The 24,992-nt window shown below is 45.3% G+C and overlaps 1 protein-coding gene across 1 annotated transcript in view; it reads right to left on the reverse strand.

The window, feature by feature from the left end:
• The window catches only part of ARSJ (arylsulfatase family member J), a 44,306-nt gene extending 19,741 nt beyond the window's left edge, over positions 1-24,565 (reverse strand). Inside the window, exon 1 of the mRNA XM_081999342.1 lies at positions 23,617-24,565. Coding sequence (XP_081855468.1) covers positions 23,617-23,987 — 371 coding nt within the window. The 5' untranslated portion in view covers positions 23,988-24,565. The remainder of the gene's footprint in view (positions 1-23,616) is intronic.
• Between the last annotated feature and the right edge of the window lie 427 nt (positions 24,566-24,992).

Genomic DNA, 24,992 nt, shown 5'->3' on the forward strand with positions numbered 1-24,992 from the left:
TACCTGCATTCCCTGTACAAGATCCAAAATAGCTGTTCCAACTGTTTCGCCGTTGAACTCAAAATTAAGACTTTAGCTTCACTATGATTTAGAGTACTTGCTTATGAACAAACCTCCTTTTTATTTCATTTGCTCTGGAAAAATCTCTCATCAGTATTCCTCCTGAGCATGTAAATGTCTTTTGCATCAGCTACATTTAAGGATTTTATATGCTAGAATAAAAGCCTTGCCGGGTCATCGGGGTTTCTTACCGGGGTAACTGGGACCAAACTAATATGAGCTTCACAGATTCACCTATGAGAAGTTCTGATTTTGCCTTCTGCTCCGGTTTATAGGGTTTTCTTCTGCATGAATGTCACTGCTTTGCCCGAGTTAACCTATTTATCTCTCTGCAAGGCTTCGGGAGTTTGGTGCATCTTCTACAGGTTTCCCACATTTCAAAGAGCCTATCAATAGACAGTCAGGATGGATATTCACGTTGCTTTCTTTTTCCGCTGCATGTTAGACTTCTCCAGCACGCTAAAAGCACTTTTGAAAAGTCAGAGTAATCAAATCCGGTCATCTTTCTGGTGAAAGAATATTTCCATTAAAAAAAAAAAAAAAAAAAGAAAATCCAGTGAAACCCAACCTTTCAGCAGAAACAATATTACCAAAAGTTTAAACTGGAAAATGTCTTCGAAGAGACAGACAGGTCAGCCATTATCATTAGCACCGCGGCCCGAAATCTGAGAAAACCCACGTCTCTATCAATTGCTCTTTTTAACGTGTTCACTGAAGAGCAGGGGCTTGAGCAGCACTGCAGGTGAGAACTCTTATCTATTGCTCCGCAGACTCAGTCTCCAAGTCGAGTCAAAGAATAGTGCAGCAGCGTCAATGCTGACATGAAGAGACTCCTTTTACTGACAGCTGCAGGACTTACACGCGATATTGGACAGACAGGGTCAAGTTCCTGCATTCAAGTTGCTGATTCTGATCACAGTCTCAAAACCAGGTCCCTCAACATTAGAAGCTGAAGAGTTTATTACGCCTTTTGCAAAAAAAAAAAAAAAAAAAAAAAAAAAAAAAAAAAAAAAAAGAAAAAAATAAAAACGAAAAAAGAAAAAGAAAAAAGGAAAAAAAAGAAAAGAAAGAAAAAAAAGAAAAAAAAAAAAAAAAGTCCACCACCACCTGAAACTCTTTTTTTTCTCTTGATCTCATGCATCAGTACGAAGTAAGACACTTCTCAAGTGTCAGAAGAAGAAAAATGAGAAAAATACCTCTAGCTCTGCTACGACAGGAGTACATAAACAGAAACGGCAAAATAGGAGTTCGATCAAGGAAAGCACAGTTCAGATGTTTACCCAACCTCTAATATAGATGCAGATATTCTGGTGGTAAGAAACAGAATTCTAGAGCCAACAAAATGAAAAGCACTGGATTTTATTAATCCACTAGTTTTTCTTTTGCTTTTCTAGCTGCAAAAAAGATCTTTCTTTTTTGCTATCTTCTCTTGGGATTAAAAAAAAAAAAAAAAAAGAAAATTCTCATTTTCTCCTTGAATCTGCAGTTTCCACGGTGTGTTACTAAGACAGCAAAAATGCAACAAAACAGCAATCTCACAACGTTAAAAGTTTCAAGTGCGTGACTAACATGGAGCTCCTGGTCAGCCCATAGATGGAAAAGATTTAAATTAGCTTGCTGAAGGAGTGGCGTCATGCAAAGCGCAGCACACCTTTTAATAAACCCCCCAAAATGGATGTAACGCTATTTCATGCTCTCACCAGCAAGAATGATTTCTCCCGCTCACTCCCTGAGGAACGTGCTTACAAAACTCCGCTTCCCCTGACCGAGTAACTCCTACTTCAAAATTCTTCCCAATTATTTGCCACGTTTTCAGCAGCCTGTTTGAGAAGCGTGTGACGGCCTTTCCTGACCTGCAGACAGTTTATTTCCTAGAACGGAAACAACAACAACAAACAACAACAAAACCCAAAAGGAAAAACCCCACCACGCCGGCACATTTGCAGTTTTCCCACCCTAAAGCAAACCGGCGGCCGAAGGAGCAAAACGGGGGCTCGGGGAAGGTGGGATCCCCAGCGATTGGTCTCAAACTTGCCCCGAGACGTAGGACAACGCACACGGGACTCCGGCTCCGTAACGGTGGCACCCTCTTGAGACCTTATTCTCTCTGCCGCCGCTCGGAGGTTGCCCACCCCAGAGAAGATCTGCCTTGGTCCTAGCAGAAACCCGTCGTCGACGGCTCTGGGCTGATTTGGCAAAACCGCGATTACGTCCCCTTTTGCTCCCTCCGGCACCCGAGCCGTAACCTCCGACTTCAGAATGGGGAGGGATCTGAGGGAGGCAGAAGCACCCCAGGCCGGGTGGCTAAACCGAAACGCATCTGCCCATCGCAGCTCTTCGCTTCGTCACAGCAGAACCGCAACTCGGTGCTCCTCCTCCCACGCAAACTCAGAACGCTCCGGCTTTTTGCCAGCATCCTCCGTCCCAACAGCGACAGGAGGGGACACACCGTTACGCTGCGTTCAGGTTTTTGCGTGTTTTTCTCTGTTTTTGCGTAATACCTGTCTTCAAGTGCCTACCGCTGACTTAAATGGACTGTCTGGAAGTGTTCAAAAAATGAGTGGATGTGGCGCTTCAGGACATGGTTTAGGGGACGTGGTGGCACTGGATTAATGGTTGGACTTGATGATCTTGAAGGTCCTTTCCAATCTTAGTGATTCTGTGATTTAAGTAAACAACTAATTTAAGAAAACCCACATTGTTATTTCTGAAGGGAATATCAAATTCTGGCTTTAAGGGAATGACATTTTATGTTTACAGATTACTCATATTGTAATAAATCATATATTTTTCATTAACCACGGCAAAACCGTGTGACGTATGAAATCAAATCTTGTAAGTAATGCCTTCACTGGCTCTTAAATTTGGGTTCATCTAGCTAACAAAGGTATATCAATGTAAAGATAACACCAACGGAAAAATGTTTCCGAAAAGTACGCCAGATACTAGGAAGAGTGCAGTCATTAACGGTCAAGAAGATTAGTAAATCATCCAATTCGGACTTTATCTCTGGAGATGGATCAAGTTTTATCTCCGGCTAAGGTCATTTGCTTGCTTGGTTTCCTGCGCTCACCACGCAAGAGATGGACCCGCGTACTGGGTAACTGTCAGCGCACTGCGCTGCATCTCTGGCTCCCGACCAGCTTTTTAAGGCTGCCCTGGCCATCCGAAGAGCCACGACGAGCGCACAAAAAAGTAAATGTCTCCTACATGGTCGTATATCACCTTTTCTCCCCCTTCCTCCTGCAGGCATGGAGGGCACAGGGCTGTGACAGGAGGCAGCGCGGGTTGAGCGTGTTGTGTTCCTGGTCCCTGACGCTGACCGGGCATCGCTTGCCCGACAGAACGGTAACGCAGAGGTAAATATGAAGCACGCTTTCCCACGGGAGTTACATATGTTGGCGCAGTGCGACCCATACACCCAGCGTAGGGCTGGGAGATGAAGTACAGTCACCGGTTGTCTTTGGCCAAAAAAATGAATTAAAAAAACCCCCATGAAATAAACTTTAGAAGTTACATTTTCTAACTTCAAGAGCCACTAAAATAAGTCCTTGTTTATACTGATTTATATTTACAGTAAACTTTTCTAGAGTTCGTTTCCACGTGCTCTCTTTCTTTTGCCAAGTTTTCCCAACAGAAATGATTGAAATTTATGATACGAAGTCTGCGGTGTTTGGGCCATTTGCAGCAAATATTTTAGTACACTTTTAAAGGATGTGAAGTTAAATTTGTGCTCTGTTGTCTAGTTCATTTAGACTCAGAATTTGAATGCTTTCCAATATGAAGTCATTAACTAGTCCGCACTGGACCACTGTAAACCTGGGCTATTTCCATGCACGCCAGTGCCATTGATGTTAAGTTGTTAATTGTGAAGGGCAGCAGATTTTGATGCGCTGGAGGTTTTGGGGCGAGACAAATTGACTGCAATTAAAGCACGGTTATTAAGGCCCAAACTGCCGAAAGATTTCTGTGAAAAGAAAACTGTTTATGCGGGGAAATATTTTTAGTTTGGATCAGCATACTGTAGACAGACACGGTTTCTGTATGGCATTAGCAGCTGATAAGCCTAGAGCAGACGGCGGAGGGGAAATATTTTCATTCCATTCCCGCCCGGCCAGTGTTGTACCAGCACCAACTGTTTCAGACACTTTTGCAGCGTGGTAATATTTGTAAGTGTTTCCTTCAAAAATGTGCAGAATTTAATTCCAAGTACGCAGGACTGTTTTGACACAGCTTATCAACTGCTACCAAACAGCACACACTTGTTCCATTTGCTAAATTCAAAATTTCCCACATGCAGGCCAAGGGAATTAGGCTAGACAATGGTGGATTTTTTTTTTTTTTTTTTTGGACACTTCGTTTTTTTAAAGCCAACTACTATGGCCGTGTATATTTGTCTCCAGAATACTGAAAGTTCAAGTGAGACAGCAAATTTATTTTCCATAGAAGAATGGTGGTAGAGAAAATGAAAACTTATGTCTCCCTTGCTAATCTTTTTCTAGATACCAAAACTTTACTTGGCATTCAGTATTCCATTATTTTCCCTTCTAAATTGGACACGAGACAGTTCTTTTAAAAACTACTTCCGATCACTTGGTATAAACAATTTAAAAACTAGAACTCTTCTCCCTTAATTTTCATTTGGATGATGATTCCAAATACAGTAGTTGCACTCCACAAAAAAATTAGGTCAGGCAATACATTAAGAAGGCCAACAGACATCTATTCTACAGACTCTTCCATCATCGCTGCAGGAAAGTGACGGTATTTCTTTTTAGGAGTAATGTATTTTTAAGCATGGAAATTCTTCTTCTAGGAAGACTTTTTGAAAGGCTGGGTACTTTTATAGCCCTTATTACTTTGAACACTGAAGGATTAAAATCTTCTGGCTTCTGAAAATTGTAAGTAACACTGAATTTTACTAAATTACAATACTGTGCATGGAATCTGCCCAATTCACAAGGATGTTTTATTACGTTAAAGAAAAAGACCACAAAAACTGGTGATGTACAAAAACCAGGAATCCGTGGCTGAGCGACAGACACTGCCCTCTCCAGTAAAGCTAGCTTAACTGAAGAAACGCACAATTTCACATTTTTGTGATATAATCTTGATGGTTGCGATCTAGTACGGGATTATTTTTCCTACCTCCTTCATCATAATCCACGTTCTTTGGAGAGGGCGAGGAGAAAGTCTCAGGCACAATTGAGAACCTGCATGGTTTATTCCTGAAACCAAAATCTAATTCGCTGATAATAAGTGACAATTCCATTTTGCTGGACATGATTCAAAAGAAAATAAAGGTCATATTGCTAATAAAAACAGCCATTAGCCATAGTAGAGGAAACACCTGGAGCATGCCTGATTGGTCATCTCTAATCTTTAAAACCTAATGAGGCCCCAACAGTAATTTCGTAGAAAATGTCCTTGCCGTTAAACACCGTATGCCTACTTCAAAAGGCCTGAAAGCTTCAAAGGCTTTTAAGAAAATGCCCTCATACGTCAATGTCCATTAATTCATGAAATTGGTCTTTCCTCGGCAGAGAAACAAAGTCATGAGAATATTAAAGAGTACGAGTGTACTTGTTGAATACAGGAGCTGTACCTGCATATTAGCTTTCTGGCCCTGCATATGATTTATGATCACCTTGACTTGCAATACAGACAGTTTTTGGGGAAGAAATATACTCAAGCAAATTTATCTTGAAGGTCCAGAAGCCACAATGCTCAGCCCCACCTCTGGAGGAATTACAACTTGTAAACGGCAAATCCTTCCTTGCTCACCGTCAGAAGTGCACAACTGAGGTTCAAACCAGGACAGCCTGGTCTCCCAGCTTGTACCGCCAGCTTCAGCACAACAACACGGCTATGGAGAAGGTTCTGTCCACCCTGAGGTAATTGTTCACCTCATTTCTTTAGAGGAATATGGAAACAAATTAAGACCTGACAATCAGCCTATTCCTATTTTCATGTAATACCTGCAGATGACACCCAGTGATACTCTAGCACAGCAGGATGCACTGAGAATGACGTGGCTCATTTGACATGGTAATGCCAAAACCCAAGATAATTATTTTGTTTGGTGAACCAGAAATGCAGAGAAGGGAGAGTACAAACACCTCAAAACCACACCAAAGCAAACACCCGAGGCTCCAAAAGCCCAAGGCTGAAAGAGACATCATGAAATACCCACGCGATTTCCTTAACTAATCCTGAAAATATATCCGGCCCATTCAGTTTCAGGTTCCAAGATGAAGAATTTGGAATAAATGTATTTAAGCTACAGGCTTTTTCATTCTTAAAATACGTCTGTGAGGAATAAGTAAAAAGCAGTTGGGTTAATTACGTTTATAGTGATCATTCTCGCACGGGTTACGAATACATTTTTACAGTGAAATTTATAGGCGGCACATTCCATCCCCTGCGCAGACCGTGAATTTGCGCTAGTAGAACTGCTGCGCTGCCTTTTGGAGAGGAGAACTGCAATCCAAAACGAACTTGAGATAGAGGAATAGCCTGAACTAAACAGAAGGCGACTCACGTACAACAACTGCAAAGTGGTGCTTTCAGGTAGGAATAATCAACGGCACAAACTTATTTTCTCAGAGGAAAAATAAAAGATCTGGGGCTTCCCGATAACCCAATCTGCAGAGGAGTCAGCAACACTCGATGTTGTGGAAAAAAAAGCACCACCTTAGGGGGATGTAGAAAAGCGACTGGTTAAGTAAAACGTGCGACACCCCGTTTCAAGTACGGCAATAAAACAGCCGACAGAGGTTTTTCAAGTCTGTTAGAGGAAAAGGAAATGCATTTGCTTCGTACCCAAGCATTCAGGCCAGACGGGGGACAACCTCAAACTGGGCCGTTTGCGGTATGGGGTGGCTTGAGCGCACTTCGACCTTGCGCCGCACCAGAAGGTGGGTGTTCCAACAGGAACGAACCCATAAGGAGGATCATCTTGTTTTATTTTGCAGATCACAGCTGAACTGGTAAAAATAGCCCGAGATCTGTTGTCCCAGTGACATTTCCTACTCATCGGCAGTGGAAAAAGAACCGTACGCTCTTTGATACACCAGATGCTTTGGCCAGACTTTCTGCTGAGCTAAACTCATGCCAGTAAAGGAGCTGATGTACTGCCTTCTAATTGCTCAACAGTGAAAGTATTTTAGAAACTTCAGGATTTAGAAGAAAATATCGCAGCAGTACCGGTCAAACTTCAACTGGAACATCGCGTCCTGTTCTGGGCATCACTTTTCCTGAAAAATAGGCCCAAATATAAGAAGTCCAGAGGAGAATTAAGAGTCATCAGAGGTACATAAAGCAAGATCTATGCGGAAAGACGGAAAGAACCGATTTCACTCAGGCTAGAGAAGCGAAGAGCAGAGACGTGATAATAGGCTTCAGACCTGCAGGAGATTTACCACCTTTTTGTAGCAAAGCGAGTTTTTCGCTTGGGGATTGCCAAGAGATCGTAGGCTTAACCTGCAGCAAGAAAGATGGAAGTCAGACAATTCAAAAGCCATATACCTGAAATTACAGCTAAGAGCGCTCATGAAAGAGTGGAAATCTCTGTTGAAGGTCTTTAGGAAGAAGTTATTCCCATGTACTTTCATAGCATCTCTGTTACAGTTTCCTGAAGCAGGATGGACTAGGTAATTTATTCAGATTTCCTAAATCCCCGTTTTCTAGAGCAAGCCAGCTTCCGCTCGGGAGCCGCGATGACGAACGCCCCGAGAGCGGCAGCCGTGCCCAGGCCGGTCAGCCCAAGCTGCGGTTCTCCCACACGCAGCTGGACCCACAGGGAACAGCCGAGGAAAGAAACCTCGGAGCCCCTTCGAGCCGCGCAGCATTCGACTCGCACGCGTCGGCGCAAAGAGGGCCAGCTCCTCCCCGCTGCCGCGGGAGCCGGGCCCGGCAAAGCCCGCCGTCGCGGAGCGGGGCTGAGCCCAGGACGCCGCCGCTGTAACAAGAGCGTCTTCTTTACCGAGAGCGCCTTGGTCTCGTCCCGGGTCGCAAACCCGAGCGTGACGAGTTCCCCTGCGCTGCTGAGACAAGCTGGCGGTAGCAGAGGACTGAATTCCAGGACCCGCAGTAAATCAGTGAAGCACGCTTTGGTTTGAATAAAGAAGGGTGAACTTAAAAGGTGAATTAGTCTTGCCTTGTATATCGTATCACAGCACGTATGGAATCATGTCATACGTAATCAGAAACCCCTGAAGTGTTTCCAAGCGCCTTAGGTTTGTTTTCTTTTCAAGCATTCTCAGGACTCGCACAACCTTTGTAAAGTTCCTTCTTCTACCTGTTAGTACCGCCTCTTCTCTTCCAGTTTTAGAACGCTGCGCTGGTGGAAAGCTACTGGGTAAAAATCAAGTATTTCTTAGAAGAATCTCCTTTGGCAGCAGGCTTCTAAACTGTTTTACAAGATTTTCAGAACTGTGCAAGGAGTATTATCCATGATACTCCTTAAAGCGTATTTACTGCTGTCATCAACTGTAATTAATCCAGCCTTAAAATACTCTGATAAGGCAAGTATAAATTTTCTTACCTTACAGATACAAAAGCTGCATGCATGCGTGCCGGCAACTGATTAACATGAACATAAATTCTGATTGTGTCTGAAGGATACATCAAGCTTGCTATTCTGCCAAAAATTACCTGAAGAATTGGAGAGAGAAGTAAAGGACAGGACAATTCTTTCTTGTGGAGAAGACTTGGCTTGGCTCCCCCTTCACTTAGTGCTGGAGATAGGACGAGGAGGGGGAGGAAGACAATGGATTTAAGCCTGGGCAGCCAAATTGATCGGCCTCGGATGCAGGCAGGAGACTCCAAAAGGACAACCTGGTGGGCTGGTATCCAGGAGAGCCTGGAAGGAGTCTGGGAGGCTGCTGATTCTGGAGCAAACTGAAAGGCTCGAATGTTTTTTTGGGGGGGATAGTGTGGAAAAAAGAGGCATCCTGAAGGTCGGGAGGGAAGCGTCGCACAGAGAACCAGTATTACTACGGACATCATAATTTCCTCCGCTTTTCCCCTAGAAGGACGGGAGATCGTGGAAGGAACTGGCAACTGGGTCAAGTAAATAAATGCTGATTAAATTTCAGACACCTCCCCGGCTCCAAGCCTGTAGCGGCAACGCCGTAGGCAGGTTCAGCGATACAGATGTGCAAACCAAAGCTTGGACAAGTTACGCTGTCTGCCTGCGGCCCCAGAGGCAATCCAAGAGGAGATTTAGACCAGGATAGAGGTAGTAATCCTTGTAGTATGTTCTAGCTACTACCCAACTTCTCCCCGGCCCCAGTAACTAAACCTGCCATGATCCTTCTTGAAAGAACTTTATCCAGCAGAACTCACTCTTCGTTATATCTTTCCCCGGCTGTCAGAAAGCACGCGTGGTAAGGCGCAAAGAATTCTACTCTGCACGTTTTACTCCGAGGGAGAGCAGTCATATACTTTTAGCCTGTAACTAAGGTCTTCTGAGTCACCTCCTCAGAGACGTCCATTTTTTTCCACCAACTATAGATATACACATAGATACAGATACATGACCATACAGGGTCCCAGCCCTGGTGCTTTCATTCGCATCTACGTTAAATGCCAGCAGTAGGGTATGTGTAATGGCTTGATTACACCCTAAGGGGCGAACTGGCACAAAAATGCTGCTTTTCATGGTGCCAGCCATATTATTTTCAACTACCACTGCTTTTCTTACACAAAACTTCGCATTATGAATACCAAAACTAATGCTTGGCACAGGTACCTGAATTTGAAAACGTTCAAAACGTTTGGGTTTTGTGTTTTCCATTCATATGTTCCATACGGTAATTCACATCGATTATTCTAACACAGGAACTTATTCTTAATTCACAATTACTATCAGCTTCACTGCATTCAGCGTCAGTTAGAAAAAACACCTCTTCTCACACAAGCATCCCTACCATCACGCCTGGGCCACTCTCACCTTCTTTTCTAGAACATGCATACACCAAAAGAGAGACACAAACCAGGAGACAGCTCTCTCCTAGTTAACAGGGAAGGAAGAGGGATTGTTGACACTTTTTCCTCGTATGTGACGGGCACCTTCACCCTACCGAACACATGAACCTGGGCAAACGATCCCAAGGTCAGAAAGTAAAATCTCTGTCATCTGACTGACTGCTTACAATTTTTTCTCCCGTATCTGCTTCTAAATACAATTATTATGAAGACCAATAATTTTCTAAGGAACAGAAACGCGCCCCCCCCCCCCAACTATGACATGAAATCATTTCACACAGAAGTGCGTTACTCTGATGGCTCAGACTGTGACTTGGTTATTAAGCAAGACAGCCCACAAACTTAATTTTGCCTTACCTAAGCTGACTCACCATGGTTAACGGTAGCAAAATACATGGTTTTGTTACTGAAGTGAGCAGGTATGACTCAGTTACATAGAGGAAGCACGTTGAATACGAGAGCGTCAACTCGAGCCGGCAGTTTTCCCAGATTCAAAAGCACTATAAGGACTTGCACAAAAAAGCTACGCCTGTACTAACAAAACCCGTCAGATCGGCTTACCGGTAAAGATCATGCCTAGTTAAGAAATGTAGCGTAGGAGATAACAGCGTGAATGCAGACTGTTAAACTCCAGTGCACGTCAAGGCCACATTTAGGGGCAGCAGGCAGAGCATCAAAAGGACGCTGAAGAAAATCACTTGGCTTCCAGTAACAACACAGATAAGAGCCTCGAGGTTAGTACAGAAGACATCAACACGCTACTCGAGCTACAATTCCCCAGTGGAAAACAGCCAACGTTTTGCATGGCAGAAATAGGATGTACGATATAGGAGGTTCCGAGCTCAAAGCAAGCAGGAGCATTTCCACTGAAAATGTCTGTGGAAATACTTGACTCCTCCAAACGGAGGCCAAAAAGCCGCCTGCTGCTGGGCTCCAGTCTGCAATCAACTCAAGCCGGGCAAGATTCATTGGGCAAAGCCTCATCACCACCAGGCAAAACAGTCCTCAAAATTTCGAATTGACGCAAGGAACACGAAAACAGAAGCAGGTAGGAATGGAAACCCAATATATAAACCACGCAAACGGCCCAGGTGGCAAAACCGTACAAAACACTGAAATCAACAGAGAACCTGAAAACTCTGAGCGATGCTACACACAGTCTCACCGTGGGAAGCACATCGCTGCCAAAGGCTACGAAATGAAATCTGTGACAGAGTGAAGACTCAACGGGGCTGTAAGTGCCAAACGGTACTCCCTCATCATTAATCATTACGTAAGACTGCATCACTTACAGCATATACACCTAGTCTTACCACGGTGGCCAGATATTCCTCCGTTTATCAGAAGCTCATTCTTTTAAATCTTAAATGATGTCTTAAACGTCTTGCAATGTGAAAGGGCCAAAACTGTAGAGCTACAAAATCAAGAGCGAAGGAAATGTGATCTTCCTTCTGCACTGCATACAGGGTCGAATTCTCATCTTCCTAGTAAAATGAATTCCATACTGTAACAGCAACAGCAAAACGAAGTTAAGCAGAAAGAAGACAGCAATACATCTCACAAACTGCATAACTGCTTCAGCGAAGTCCATACCTGACACATGTAAGTCTCTCTATCTTTAGTGACGTATATACTTCCCGCATAGATCTGGTAGAAGTAGGGGTGACCGTTCAGAATTTGAGATACAATGCTAAATGCCGTGGTCTTATATTCTCATCAGTATGCTGTGTTCTTAAAGAAAGAAGACTTTAATAGGGGTGTAATTACCATGACTCAGGAGAGTGAGTGTTCAGACTAGCCAAGAAGGCCATAAACCAAACAGGCAAACACTCCAAATACTTCATTTTTTTGCCCCGAGTACTTCTACAGGTGGAGAAACAACACAGAAGTTGCGCCTTCCTCCCCTCCAGCGGGAATTTTATTGCGACCAGTTAGAACAGCAAGATAATTTACGTTGGAAGCAACTTGTGGAGGTCGTTTGGTCCCACCCCCGACGAAAGCAGGGCTAATTCCAAGCTAAACCGGCTTGCCCGGGGCACTCCCCAGTCGACTTCAAATTTCGCCAAGAACGGAAAGGGCACAACCCCTTTGGGCAGCCTGCTCCTCCCAGGAGGTAGCTGAAGGCAGGGATGAGATTCCCCCCGGCCCTGCCTTTTGCACAGTAACGAATCCAAGTTTGTTGGATCCAACAAAACAAAAATCCAGCTCCGAACCTCACCTTTGTGTATCGGGCGGTGAGAAAACTGAAGAAAAGCATCCTACGGGAGGGTAAATTCTAGAAGCAGCCTGCGAATCAGAGGGAGTTTGAAACGATGGGAGTAAGGGAAGTACAAACCGCTTTAAGAGAAGGCAGCGAACGTACTAGAACAGCTTCCTCTGGAGCCTCTTGAAAACAGGACCATGGAGCAGCTAAGGAAGGAGCTGCCATTATGCTGGGGACATGAACAAATTCACCAGACTAATTTCATCAGCTGGCCCTTAAAAAGAAAAAAGAAAATGCCTGTTTTTAAGAGATGAATGGGAAGATGAAAAACTGTTCATGAAAGAGTTTTCTTAAGTTCACCACAATTGGTAACCTGGTAAAGCTAGGGAATTTCCTAACAACAGTCTCGATTCCAATTTCTCCAATACTCTGCAATCTTTTCTTATTTCCAGGAGGAAAGGAACGATAAAAGAAAGTTTATAAAGCCAGCGTGTCCCTGCTATGTAATATAAGCTGGCAGGAGGCCTAATTAGACAGCCTCCAGAGGTCCCCTCAAAGCCAGTCTTCTATGATTCTGTGAACTATAATACATGACAAGTAAAACTAAGTATGTAAAACATGACGGTAAGTATTGTTTTGACAAAGTTTATTAAATCCAGAGAGGCACAATTTCTGAGGTAACAGTATATCTATTAGACTATATTTAGCCTAAAGATACTACACCGCTTCTCCCTACCCTAAGACTACTTTCCTCCACTCCCTCCAGCCTCACATTTTCCTCAAATTGTAATGTTTCTTCACATTTGTAATCTTCTCCTTCTTCAAAACAGAAGGAAACTCATTTTTAGTGAGAGCTTATTATCACAGAGATTGCCTCCACAGTAGTACCCTGGTACCCACTTGTGTTCTATAAACGTTAAGAAATATTACACAACGCTATCTCGTGAGGGTACGATATTCTCTATCGGGGAAGCAACTCTTTAAAATGTGTAAATGAAGAGGAAGATGGACTCAGTCTGAAAATGGACACAGGAGATCTATCTAGAAAACAGCTAATATTCTGATAAATGGATGTATTGGAATTAAAATGCACTCCAAAAAGTTGAAATATTTTTTTTTCCCCAAAAAGTAAAAATAAAAGCAAAATGAAAGCCAGAGCAATTTAGTTCAAATCTTGCATTTCTCTATGATCAGATTAAAGTATCTTCAAGAAATAAGGACACTGTCTTGCTTTTAGTACTAAATACCAAGTATTTTTAATTATTAGAAGGCATGCGTTTGATTCTTCTGAATATTTTAATGTTCAACAAGGGGGAAATTACAGTTTTCCACTGTCCATCACGGAAACTGCCTGGATGCCACCACTCTGTGCCATAATACAACAAACACTTAAGAGGAAGAGAACTTGAGAGCGCTGATAAATCATATTTTCAAATACCTTTATCACACGGATCTCCACAAAACGATCATCAGACCACGCAACGTGTACAACAGACGCTGGAAACGGATAACCTAGCAAGACGCACCGCAAGGTCTGCCTTTCACTTGGCGTCCTAAGCAACCCGAGACCGAAGGAGGGAGTTTCGGCCCGATTCTACGTTATCTGCTGAGGATTGTGGCTCTAGGCAAGGTTAAGATTTGCGGGACCTCCTTTTGTACTCTTCTAAATATCATTTAGAGCTTCCAAATAGTGGCATAAACACTTCCATGTTTATGCTTAATAAATCTTAATAACCACATACATTTCTATGACTTACTCTATGCCTTCTAAAGGAGGCACTGGACTCCTTTTTCCTCCAACGCGCGGGATGGGAACGCACCCTTGGTGCCTCAGATGTAAACCACGACTAGCTCCTTGCTCGTTCCCACCTTCCTCCCTCCCCCGTGCGCGAGGAACCCCCAGATCACCCACCTGCCGGTGCTTCCTTTCACACCCGGGCCCCTCCGCAAGATGCAGTTCGTCCGCGGGGGACAACCAAGCACCTACAAACACCACGTGCCAGGACAGGGAGAAAGGTGTCATGGCACAAATGTCTTCATTAATCAGGTGTTTAAGCGTGGGAAAAATAACGTACAGGTTTGGCTCCCACACGTTGATTTTCTGCCCCGAGGTTGAAAATGAAGGTTCTGGGGCCACGGCATACTTAGGATATTAATAAAGTCTACTCCAACGTTCATTATCTAATACAGTCTCTTCATATATGCATTTGGGAAGATAATTTTGTATTTAAAGCATATTAAGAAGTATTGGATTATCCCAGGTTTGTTTTCTAGCTCTAGCAACGTTCCCCCCGCCTCAACATAGAGCTTGATAATACGGTGACGACAGCCTGAATTGCTAAGCAAGTGATAGCTGACACAGTTGATTCACATATTACAATTGCAGTTGAACTAGAATCATGAGAAATATAATCATAGAATCGCTTAGGTTGGAAAAGACCTTTAAGACCATCGAGTCCAACATTGAACTTATTTCTTATTGTGAGTCAGCAGATACAATAAAGTTCCCCATGTAAAATTTTTCAATTTCACCACAGACCACAAAAAGTTAAAAGCTATTTCAGTCAAACCTCAATGGTTAAAATGGTTTTAATATTAATATTTTAAATTTGTTACCCATTAGCGTTACCTTGATTTCTTTCTGAACTCTTCATATTGCATTTCAGCATACCAATTTACATTGGGTCTACTGATACAGAGAAAGCAAACATATCCTATGCAGGATCACTCAGACAGGCGCAATCTTCGTTTACCTTGCACTACTTCGATTAATCTAATGAATGAAGGCTGGTAAAATTACGTCATTCATTCTTAAGCATACATTCAAAAACTGAGCAAGTTCACCTGAAGATGGAAAATCTGCCTACCAATCAATACAAAACAAGGCAAAAAATATAAGGGAAACAGGAAGTCTCAAAGATTTACAGCTAGGAATTACTGAGAAAGTGCTAGCTCCTCACGCTGCAAGAAACTGTATGAGTCTGGAGTAGAACATGAAAAAAGCAGCATCAAGTGTTGTGCGCTGAAGAAGCAATTGCCCATGTGGGTCAAATGCTACCTGTTATTAAACATTAACTTTTTATACTTCTAATGGAAATTACCAGATTCCACAACAAATGATAAATTTTTCATATAAAAATCGATTCATACCAATTACTACAACACAAGGGAAAATAAAATCTAACTCGCCAAAATTTGAAATAGATTATCATATTAGTTTGTAAAAATAAAATCAAAAAAATAACCACAAGTTCTACAAACCTAATGGCTCAGTTTTCATCCACTCATCTTTCTTGACGTGTGGTAATACAAAATAAATGTGTATACTTTTAGTTTATCATATTTTATTATGATTTTTATTGTCCTGTGCACATATTAATGAAATATTACTCTAAGGATACGAAATATTACCATAAGAATGTCCTCAATTCTATGAGGACTGCTTTCCTAGGCACATCATGGGAACAACAACAACAACAGCAACAAAGAAGGGCACATTTTAAATGAATTCAAGAATGATCAAACGTTTTATAAGTTTAAAGATCTCCATTACCTTAAAACAATATTGCATTAATGCGTGCAGAGGCCCCGATTCAACAAAACAAGTACAAAACTGATTTAAAACCAAAAGCGCAGAAAAACTCAAAACCAGAACCAAGATATACACAGTTACGAAAACAACCCCCGGGGTCTGATATTATCACCAACACAGGTGTCACAAAGGTCACAAATGACCGCTAGCTCGTAAATCTGGCAAATCCTCCTATGAAATGTTAAGTATTTTAATGAAAACATGCATTTAACTTGTCCGCATTTTAAGTCCCATCTAACTTGATCAGAGAGTCACAGAATCACAAAGCTTGGAAAGGACCTTCAAGATCATCAAGTCCAACCATCAACCCAGCGCCACTGTGTCACCTAAACCATGTCCTGAAGCGCCACATCCACACCTTTTTTTTAATACTTCCAGAGATGGCGACTCCACCACCTCCCTGGGCAGCCTGTTCCAATGCCTGACCACCCTCTCGGTGAAGAAATTTGGTCTAAATCCTTTGACATGAAAATAAACCCCTCCTTTTTACTACACAGTTTTATTTCCAGACACCCATCTGGGTTTCCCCGTCTTGATTCGCTTACAGGGCCTCCTGAAGGAAGAGTAACACTGAGAAGTGAGGGTGGTTATAAGAGGAGGCCACCACCACCCCCCATTCCAGTTATTGTTATAGGCAGCAATATGCATCACCAATTACAAAGCAAACATATCAGGAATAATGCTGTATGAGCAAAATTCCTTAATTATTTTAAACCTAGCGTTTCCATGGAATATAATTTCTCTTTTCCAGTTAAAAACACCAAAACAAACCCCCCAAAACCACCAACAAAGCACAGGCTAAAAGTCTACAACTTAAACTCCTGAGAGTGCCGATAATTTACAATCACAGGTTTTGTAGATTTATTTCCAACTGTGTTTCTTAACATTTACTGCACTTGGTATAAATTGGACAACGAAAAAAAAAAAGTTAATCCATTTCCACTCTCTAGTTAGTGTTATCGGACATATATAACCATGTTTGTCTTATAAGCAGCGGACCTAAACTATCAAATGATATTCTTGCCAGAAAGGAACGCAAGAAAAAGTTATCACAACCTGTACTACGCTTTGCTACTTCTTCCATGTTATTTTTTTGAACCTTTATTGCTTGCACGTATTGTTTCCCAGCTCTTTCCTCCAAGTGCTCCTTTGCACGCTGCATTAGCGATGATGGCGATATGAACAGGCTGCTTCTAGCTTGAGACCACCGAGCAGTTCAGTACCTGGATCTAATTTTCTGCAGCACGAACAGAGGAGAGCACAGAGGCAGAACACCACCAAGAAAAGCAACTCCGTGCATTTAATCATATATTCATTCTCTGTGTATGCTGCGCGTCTATAGACACACACGCACGTATATATGGACAATGTCATCCTAAGTGAAAGACGTTAACAAGAACATGGAAAAAGATACCTCAACATCTTTGGCAGCAGTCCCACAAATTGTCCTGAAAGAAGTCAGCAGGAATAAATAATTACATACCGCAAGAGTTATGAAGGCCTGGGGGCGGGGGGGGGAATCTCAAAAATTTTCAGAGGAAATGAGGATATGGAAAGCAGGAATTTCTAGGAGAAAGCGGCAATGAAACTTTCACACAGACTACTTTCTCTCAGAATGAACGCTAAAATCATCTCCAGCGTTTAAAAATATTTTATGAACACCCTCCTTCAGAACGCCTTCTGTAGCTAATACGTACTGCAAATGAGCCACAGATGAATATGAGCTACAGATGAATACGAGCTGGAAGAGAAGCCATCCAGTTCAGCCCTTTTCCCCAAGACAGATTCGACTACATTATGTCATTCCTGACATATTTGCCTTGTCTGTTCTTAATGACTGCCAATGAAGAAACTCAGCAATTTCCCAAAGCCAGCTATTCCAGTGTTTCACAATCCTTAGCATTTGAAGGTTTTCCCTATTATCTAACCTGAAGTTTTTTTCCCTCTGCTCACGAAAGCCCCTCATTTCTTCTACCACCCATCATGACACCGAAAACACATTATGCCCTTCCTCTTCGCACAGCTCTTAAAATACCAAAGACTTACCGCATCCCTCCTCATTTTTCTCTTCTTTAGACTAAACAACTCCATTTCTTCTGAGCTTTTCTCCACGGTTATCTTCCTGAGATACCTGACCACCCTTACCTGGACGCTAGCCAGTTATGCACAGTGCTCTTGGAGAGCGATGCCCAAGTCTGGGCACAGAGGTGCTCCAGCTGTAGAGCAGAAGGGCTGCTGCACATACCTACCAGGCTCCCCTGTTTATACAAACTGGTTTCATGTTTGCCTTTTTTTCTTTTCCGTAACAGCATGACCTTGCTGACTTTATATTCCGTGCATGATTCGCTATAATTCCAGCTACTTTCCTAAATAAATGCTGTCTAAGCGTTACCCACCATCCTCTGCCTGTAAAGTTATTCTTGCTCCAGCATAGTATCTTCTATTTATCACTGCTGACTTGAATTCTGCTTTTTTTCAGATTATTTCTCTAACTTGTCAAGATGATTTTCAATATCGCTGCAGTCCCTTAACGCTGGCAGTCCCTCCTATCTCAGTGGCATCTTTAATCGGAACATTTTATTTCATCATCCAGGTTCTTAATGGAAACACTGATGGGAATTAAGCTCGGGACCGATGACTGCCACGTCTCTTTACTTCAGAGCAGATAAAGTATCAGACCATCTCTTGATACTTCAGGCTGATCTTCTGCAGTCCTTCATATTTCGTTAACTACAAAATCGGGAATATATATAATGGAGCGTTACATATGTTTCCCAGTATTCCCATCAAGTCTTTGAGACCCTTCAACTCAGAGCACAGAAGATGACTTCCCAGTCACACGCCATTGCACTGGATCCTTCTCAGAGCAACCAAACAGCTGAAAATGCAGTTTGGACCATCATGCGCCCAGGAGGCAGGGAAAGAGAAGTCTTACCAAGAAGTCTGAACCCCCACGAGACAGTTTTTCTGTTTGCTTGCCAGTCAACTGTGCTGCTTTCAGTTCAAAGTATTTTCACTTTCCTCTAGTCTACTTCAATCACCCTTACTTTGCCCAGACTTTGTCGTTTTTCATGGTGAACTACGTATTGCTACCCAGGGAGGTCTACAAGAGACTACATACTAACTAGGTATATATGGCTATAGATATTTATAAACGTGTTATACTTGAATAATTAGATAACAGATATAATTATTTCTATTAAAATAACACTTTGATTATGCTTACTGATTGTACAACATATTTCCGTCTGCTTCGGATGAGCAAAATCTCAGTATCTGTCTGCTTCGGATGAGCAAAATCTCAATATTTCCCAGGGAAAAAAGAAAGGATGCATTTCTCCAGTCCTTCAACATTTCTTAACATCTTCCATCTCCACATCCCACCCGCCGTGGAGAGCTCATTCCTGAGATTAGTGTCAGACTTCCACGATCCATAAACGCTCACTGTAAAAGGGAGTCCGGGCTCGACTGTGATCTGTAACCCTACTATGCACCAGTTTCTACAAACAGAGATCCCTCCTCTCGCGTAGCTCGGGAACCTTTCTGCGGCCCAAAGGGATTCCAGTGCATGTAGCGCTCCTAAGCTTACAGGCCTGATGGCCAGCAGAAAACTGGGAGCCTAGAAGAGGAAGTAATTGTCTGCTGCCTACATAATGCCAAAAAAATTTATGGCATATTATGTCTAGATTTCTTCTCTTCTTATCAGTCAGTCTTACTTCCTTCGCTAAATTAAGTATTGCTCCAGCAAATACAACTACACTGCATAATACCCTCTGTGGAACTGGGTCAGCTACCCCAACAGATGTTCATCTAAGCTTACAGCCTTTTTGTCTCACCAGCTCAAAGGAATACTCCTCCTTTTAGTCATAGCCTTTCAAAATTTCTTAAAAAAACTCTGGGAAACTGCCCACACACTGACTATGCTTCAATAATTCTTCATTTAAAAAGGAGATGACTCTTCATGATAACGTAACTTAACAAATTATCTCAATAAGCAATACCACATGTGACCATAGGAAATCAATCTTACGCTCCCTACCTCATCTCCGCCCGCTCTCACACACGCACATGCAGAAAACTTCACACACAAATAATCTTAGATAGTCTTTGTGCATTACGCGACCTGTATCGGGTCCATAAATCAAGATCTTCTTAAACCGTACTACCAAACTGGTCTACGAGATTATTGATGCAATGAAAAAATCACCAAAGGCATCGAGCACGCGGATACAGCAGCTGCCTCAGGAAGCGCTTGGCCAGCCAGCTGCTCGTGCGTCCTCAACCCCTTTTCCCAGGGGGGAAGAACTTGAAGACTTGAAGTCTGAGCCACCATTTTTTTTGGTGTTCTTCTAGGTAAATTACAATAGGATGAACAACAGAAATGTGCTTATTTCTCATTTCTTTCACGGATGAGTTAAAAAGTTGTCTTTTAGTTTAGTTGCGTTCTGTACCCCATTCACATCTCTCTCTATCTTAAGGATACTCCAGCACGGCTGATGTACACACACACACGGAGATTTCTTCTCCCCTCGCTCCGTGCCTGTGTAAGATGGTTTTCACCTCAGCACGAGTTTAAAGCTTGGTATCCTGAGCTCTTCTGCTTAAGTTATGTAGTTTATTCAAGCATGCCTGTTCCTTTCAAGGAGAAAGCAACAAAAACCCACTGTTAGGACACCGTACAATTGGTCTGGAGGACAACTTACGTTCCACCACATCCCTTAGGAATAAAAAAAGCCCCAAACCAAACAGGCCTGCAGCCTTTCTGCAACTTGCCAGCGGGTCCATAACCTCCCGAGTATATGCAGGCCACCGCCCGGCTCACGCCAGCACAACGCAACTATAGGGACGAGTCTCCAAAACCCACCGATCACCGCATTGCCAATCCAGCTGCAGGAGCTCGGGCGGGAACCGCAGCAGTCCCGGCAGCAGCACAAGGCAGAGCCCGGGTCACCTCTGCCATCGCAGTCGTGCCGCCGCGGAGCGGGGGCCGAGCCGCTGCCCGAGAGCCGCCGCGGGCCCAGCGCACCGCACATGGCGCCCGGCCCGCTGGCTCAGGCTCGTCTTCTCTGTCCCCAAGGTTCAGCACAGCTGCGAACCCCTCCCCACACCCATCCATAAAGCCCAAAATGAAAAGGACCTGCGGCAGCTTAGCCTAAAAGCGATAGCTTTTGCGGGAGCGGATGGGGAAGGGGGTAGTACCGGCAGAAAGCAAGCAGTGGAAGTAGGCTCGAGCCTTGCGCATGGGGCATGAGAAAGCAAAGAGAGGGAAGCAGAGCCGGCCAGAAAAACAGGCTCACCACGGCTCTTCTGCTGTGGCACCGCGCGAAGGGGGGAGAAAAAAAAAAACAAAAGAGCTAATTCTACCTCTTCCTTTTAACGCGTCGCCTCCAACCTCCTTCCCTGGGCGCGTGCGCTCGCATGGGACAGCACCCAAAAGAAGGGTCTCTTCGCTAACACGAGCCTTAGAGGGGCTGGCTGGAGGTCTACGAAGAATTTGGAGGAGTCAAAGTCTTTCTGCCTGAAGTCTTAACGTCCACTTGGCGACGTGAGCCGGTGCTGCCTACGGAGTCCGGTTTACACAATCCCCCTGTTTTTCCTAGATGGTCGGCTAACGTTTGGGACACGTCGAGCGTGGTCTGTGCACGGGGAGGCATGGAGCATCCAGGCGATCCTTCGGTGGACGAGCAGGCTTTTAGCCTTGAACTAGTTACGTTTTGGGGTTCAAGAAATAACAGCGCTTCTCCTGGATTAGAAGTTTCCGAGTCCTGGCATTTTAATTAAGGTACGTCTACTAAGAAAGCACTAAAAGTAGGTATCGCTAGCATTTATCTTCAGCCAGAAGGGATAGCAGCATCCTCTGAATCTGCCTTGTTAACCCTCTACCCAAACCTATCAGCCCCTCAGCGTTCCCCCCCCGCCTTATTTCTCAGGCACACGAGGCAGCTCTTTCTCTCCGCTGCGCCTTTCTTCCCAAAGTAGAACAACATGAAAAAAAATGGTTTTAGACCCGCAGGCTAAGAAAATAAAAACGAAGTATAAGCAAATTTCTTTTTTCCTATAAAAGGTTCCAAAACCAAAGCAGGCAGCTTTGCAGAACCATTTCCGCCTGACGAGCCGACGAAAAGAGCAGGGTTCCTCAGAACGCACCTACCTTTTACTACTAGTATATATTTACACGCAAACTACTCTATGTTTAACGAAGGATTAAGCTAGCTAGGCTGAGCTACTGTTATCCCGTGCTTTCCTTCCATCCTTTTTCATGTTTAGACAACCTCTGCAGCCCCCGAGAGCCAGCGCAGCGCCCGGGTTCCCCTGGAGCCCAGCCGTCCCGTTCCTCCAGCCGCCGCGTGAGTCATCGCCGCGCGGCGTGACGTTCCCTTTGTGAAGCGCCGGTTCCCAAACCGCCGTCCTCAGAAAGCTGGCCGGCTGCGCGCTGCTGGCGCGGGTCCTGCCTTCCAACCGCTGCACGGCGTTTAAAGGCAACCAGGACGCGTTAGACGCCGTCCCGAGACGCGCGTCCCTTCGTGAAGGCGTTAACAGGGCAACGACGTTCTCGCGAATGCGTGAGTAGGCGCCTCAAAATAACATCTCTTCTGAGACACGGCCCACAGAAAGAAAAAAGGAGAAAAAAAAAAAACCCACCGCAAAAGAACGTGTGGAGAAGCTGTGGATAACGTGTCAGCTCTCCGTGCAAATCTCCCTGGTCCAGCAAGCCTGGGAACTAGCCCGAGACCAGGAATTACCTCCAGCTCTTACACGGAGATGCAAGACACCAGGCCGGTTGCTTGTTTTATTTAAACACATGTTTCTTTTACCAGCAACATTAACGTTGCCTTGTTCCTGTTTATACTTAAGGAAAGGAGAAAATAAACTGTGTAACTTTTTCCCTTCTCATTTTGGTTTGCTCTTTTAAGAGGTCCCTGTTCCTGTCAAAGTGAGTTAAGCTAAACAGAAACAAGGCGGTTTTGTTCCAGAGTAAATGTGTCCACACTTGGAGTTATTTGGGATCCGTTCCTAGAGTTCAAACGCGTATCCTCCCTCCCTCCCTCATCCTTATTAACCTTCACGTGTAAGAAGGCCCTTAGGTTGGGTAACTGGCTATTTACTTAACAGACCATGATAAAACACAGTTGACCAGAGACGGCAAAGAACACGATACCCACCCACCGCTTTTACCCTTTTGGTGAGGCACCTATTTCTTAAAAGTTTCCGATCGTTTGCAAAGCGCCAATCGCACGGTGACAAGAGCGATGCTGCAAGCCCAGAGGGTCCTGAACGAGAGTCTGGGCTCCCTGCCCTCATCCACGCCTGACACGCTGGGGAACCATCCCGTAAATTCAACATAACCCTCAGAGAGGGCCCGCGATCCACCGTGCCGGCTGCAACGACCGCACCGGGGAAAACGTAACGCTTTCCGCGCCGCTCTGCCGTCGCGCAGAAAACCGGAGCCGATGGCTCCCCAAGTAACCGCGACGGTACTTGACAACTAGCACGCCTGTTTGCCACGCAGGAAAGCGTAAACGCACTACAGCACGCCGCGGGGGAAGCCGGCGGTGCTGAATCCTCGCTGGCTCGCAGAGCGCCAGGTTTTACTTCGCTAGTTCAAGCATATTAAAAAGTCCGTTTTGTTCAAGGTTTTTAAGCGACTCGGAAAGGCACCTCTCTGCCGGCGGGGTAAGACAGAGGCGTAGCCAGCCGGGCTCGACCCCTGCTCTTTTCGACAGGGACCGCGTTTAAGCTGGTGAGGCGAACGATGAAGCGGTAAACTTACTTTCCAGTGATAAATTGGCTTCTGGATGGTGTGCACATAGGCTGAACGTAATAGTTCTCCAGTTTAACCCCTTCAGCAGCTAGCTTGTCCAGAGTGGGCGTCCTGATCTCCGATCCGTGGTACCCTACGTCTCTGAATCCCTGGTCGTCAGCCAGGATGAAGACGATGTGGGGCTGCGAGTTGGGGGCATCGTCGTCCCCCAGCCCCTCTCCCAGCCCGGTCCCGGTCGCCTCCGCCTCCCCGGGGCCGAGTCCGAGGCTGTCCCAGGACAAGTAGCCGTAAGCGAGGAGGCTGAGCACCGAGAGGCCGGCCAGCACCCCCACGGCCAGCATTTTCCCCTTGCGAGGCCAGCGACACCCACCGTGGGCCATTCACCTGGGCTGGGGTGAGAACCAGACAGAAGAGAAAAATAGTAACAATAAAAAAATAAAAAATTAGTAATAATAATAAAAAAAAAACACACCAAAAAAACCAACAAACCGAACCGGTCTCTGCGGGGCGGGGGCGGGGAGCCGAGAGCAGCCCCGCTCACGGCAGCCACCGCCAACTCCAACAACTTCGCCCGCTGCTGCTGCTGCCGGGGCCGGTGCCGGGCGGGCGGGCAGGGCCCCGCCGGGGCTCACAGCACCCTCGACCGGTCTCCGGCCCCGCGCCCGGGCGCCGCCGCCTGCCCGTCCCGGGGCCGGTGCCCATGGCGGGGCGAGTCCGGGCGCCCCGGCGCAGCGCCGCCGCGGCCGGCGGGACGGGGCGGGACGGGACACGACACCTCCCCGCCCGCCCCCCGCCCCTCCCCGGTGCACGGGCGGGCGGCCCCGCCGCGGGGCCGGGAGACCCCGGCCCCGGGAGGTAGCCAGAGCCCTGCTCACCCCCGCCCCCCAACCCCATCTCCTGCCCGCGCCTCCCCGCCAGGCAGCCCCCTCGGCGCCTTCTGGCTGCCTTGCTTCCTCCCCTGCCGGCCTCTCCTCCTCCTCCTCGCCCGCCCAGGCCCTGCTGCCGACGCCCCCCGCCGCTCCCCGCATTTTGGGGAGGGGGGGTCGAAGCCCCCCTCCCCACGGCAAACGGCCGCTCCTATCTCCCCCCGGCTGCAAAGGGCAGCCGGCGGATCCCACCTCTCCTTCCCAAAGCAAGGTGGTCGTTTCGTCCCGCCCGCCGCCGCCCCCCCCCCAATACTGTTTTAAGCGTTTCTGAAGTCGCCACAAGCATCTGGAAGGTATGAACGTACCGGCTTTGTTTTCAGCCACAAACCAGCCCCAAATCCCAAACCCTCCCATTCTGGTTAAGGCTGTGGCAAAGGCGAGGAATGTGCCTTTTCAAAGTACTATCATTTGTGAACATTTGGGTTAAAAGCATGAATGTGCTGCAGTTGCAAAATACAA

The sequence above is a fragment of the Phaethon aethereus genome (genome assembly GCF_964289735.1).
Source record: "Phaethon aethereus genome assembly, chromosome: 4".
In the NCBI taxonomy this organism is placed as follows: domain Eukaryota; kingdom Metazoa; phylum Chordata; class Aves; order Phaethontiformes; family Phaethontidae; genus Phaethon; species Phaethon aethereus.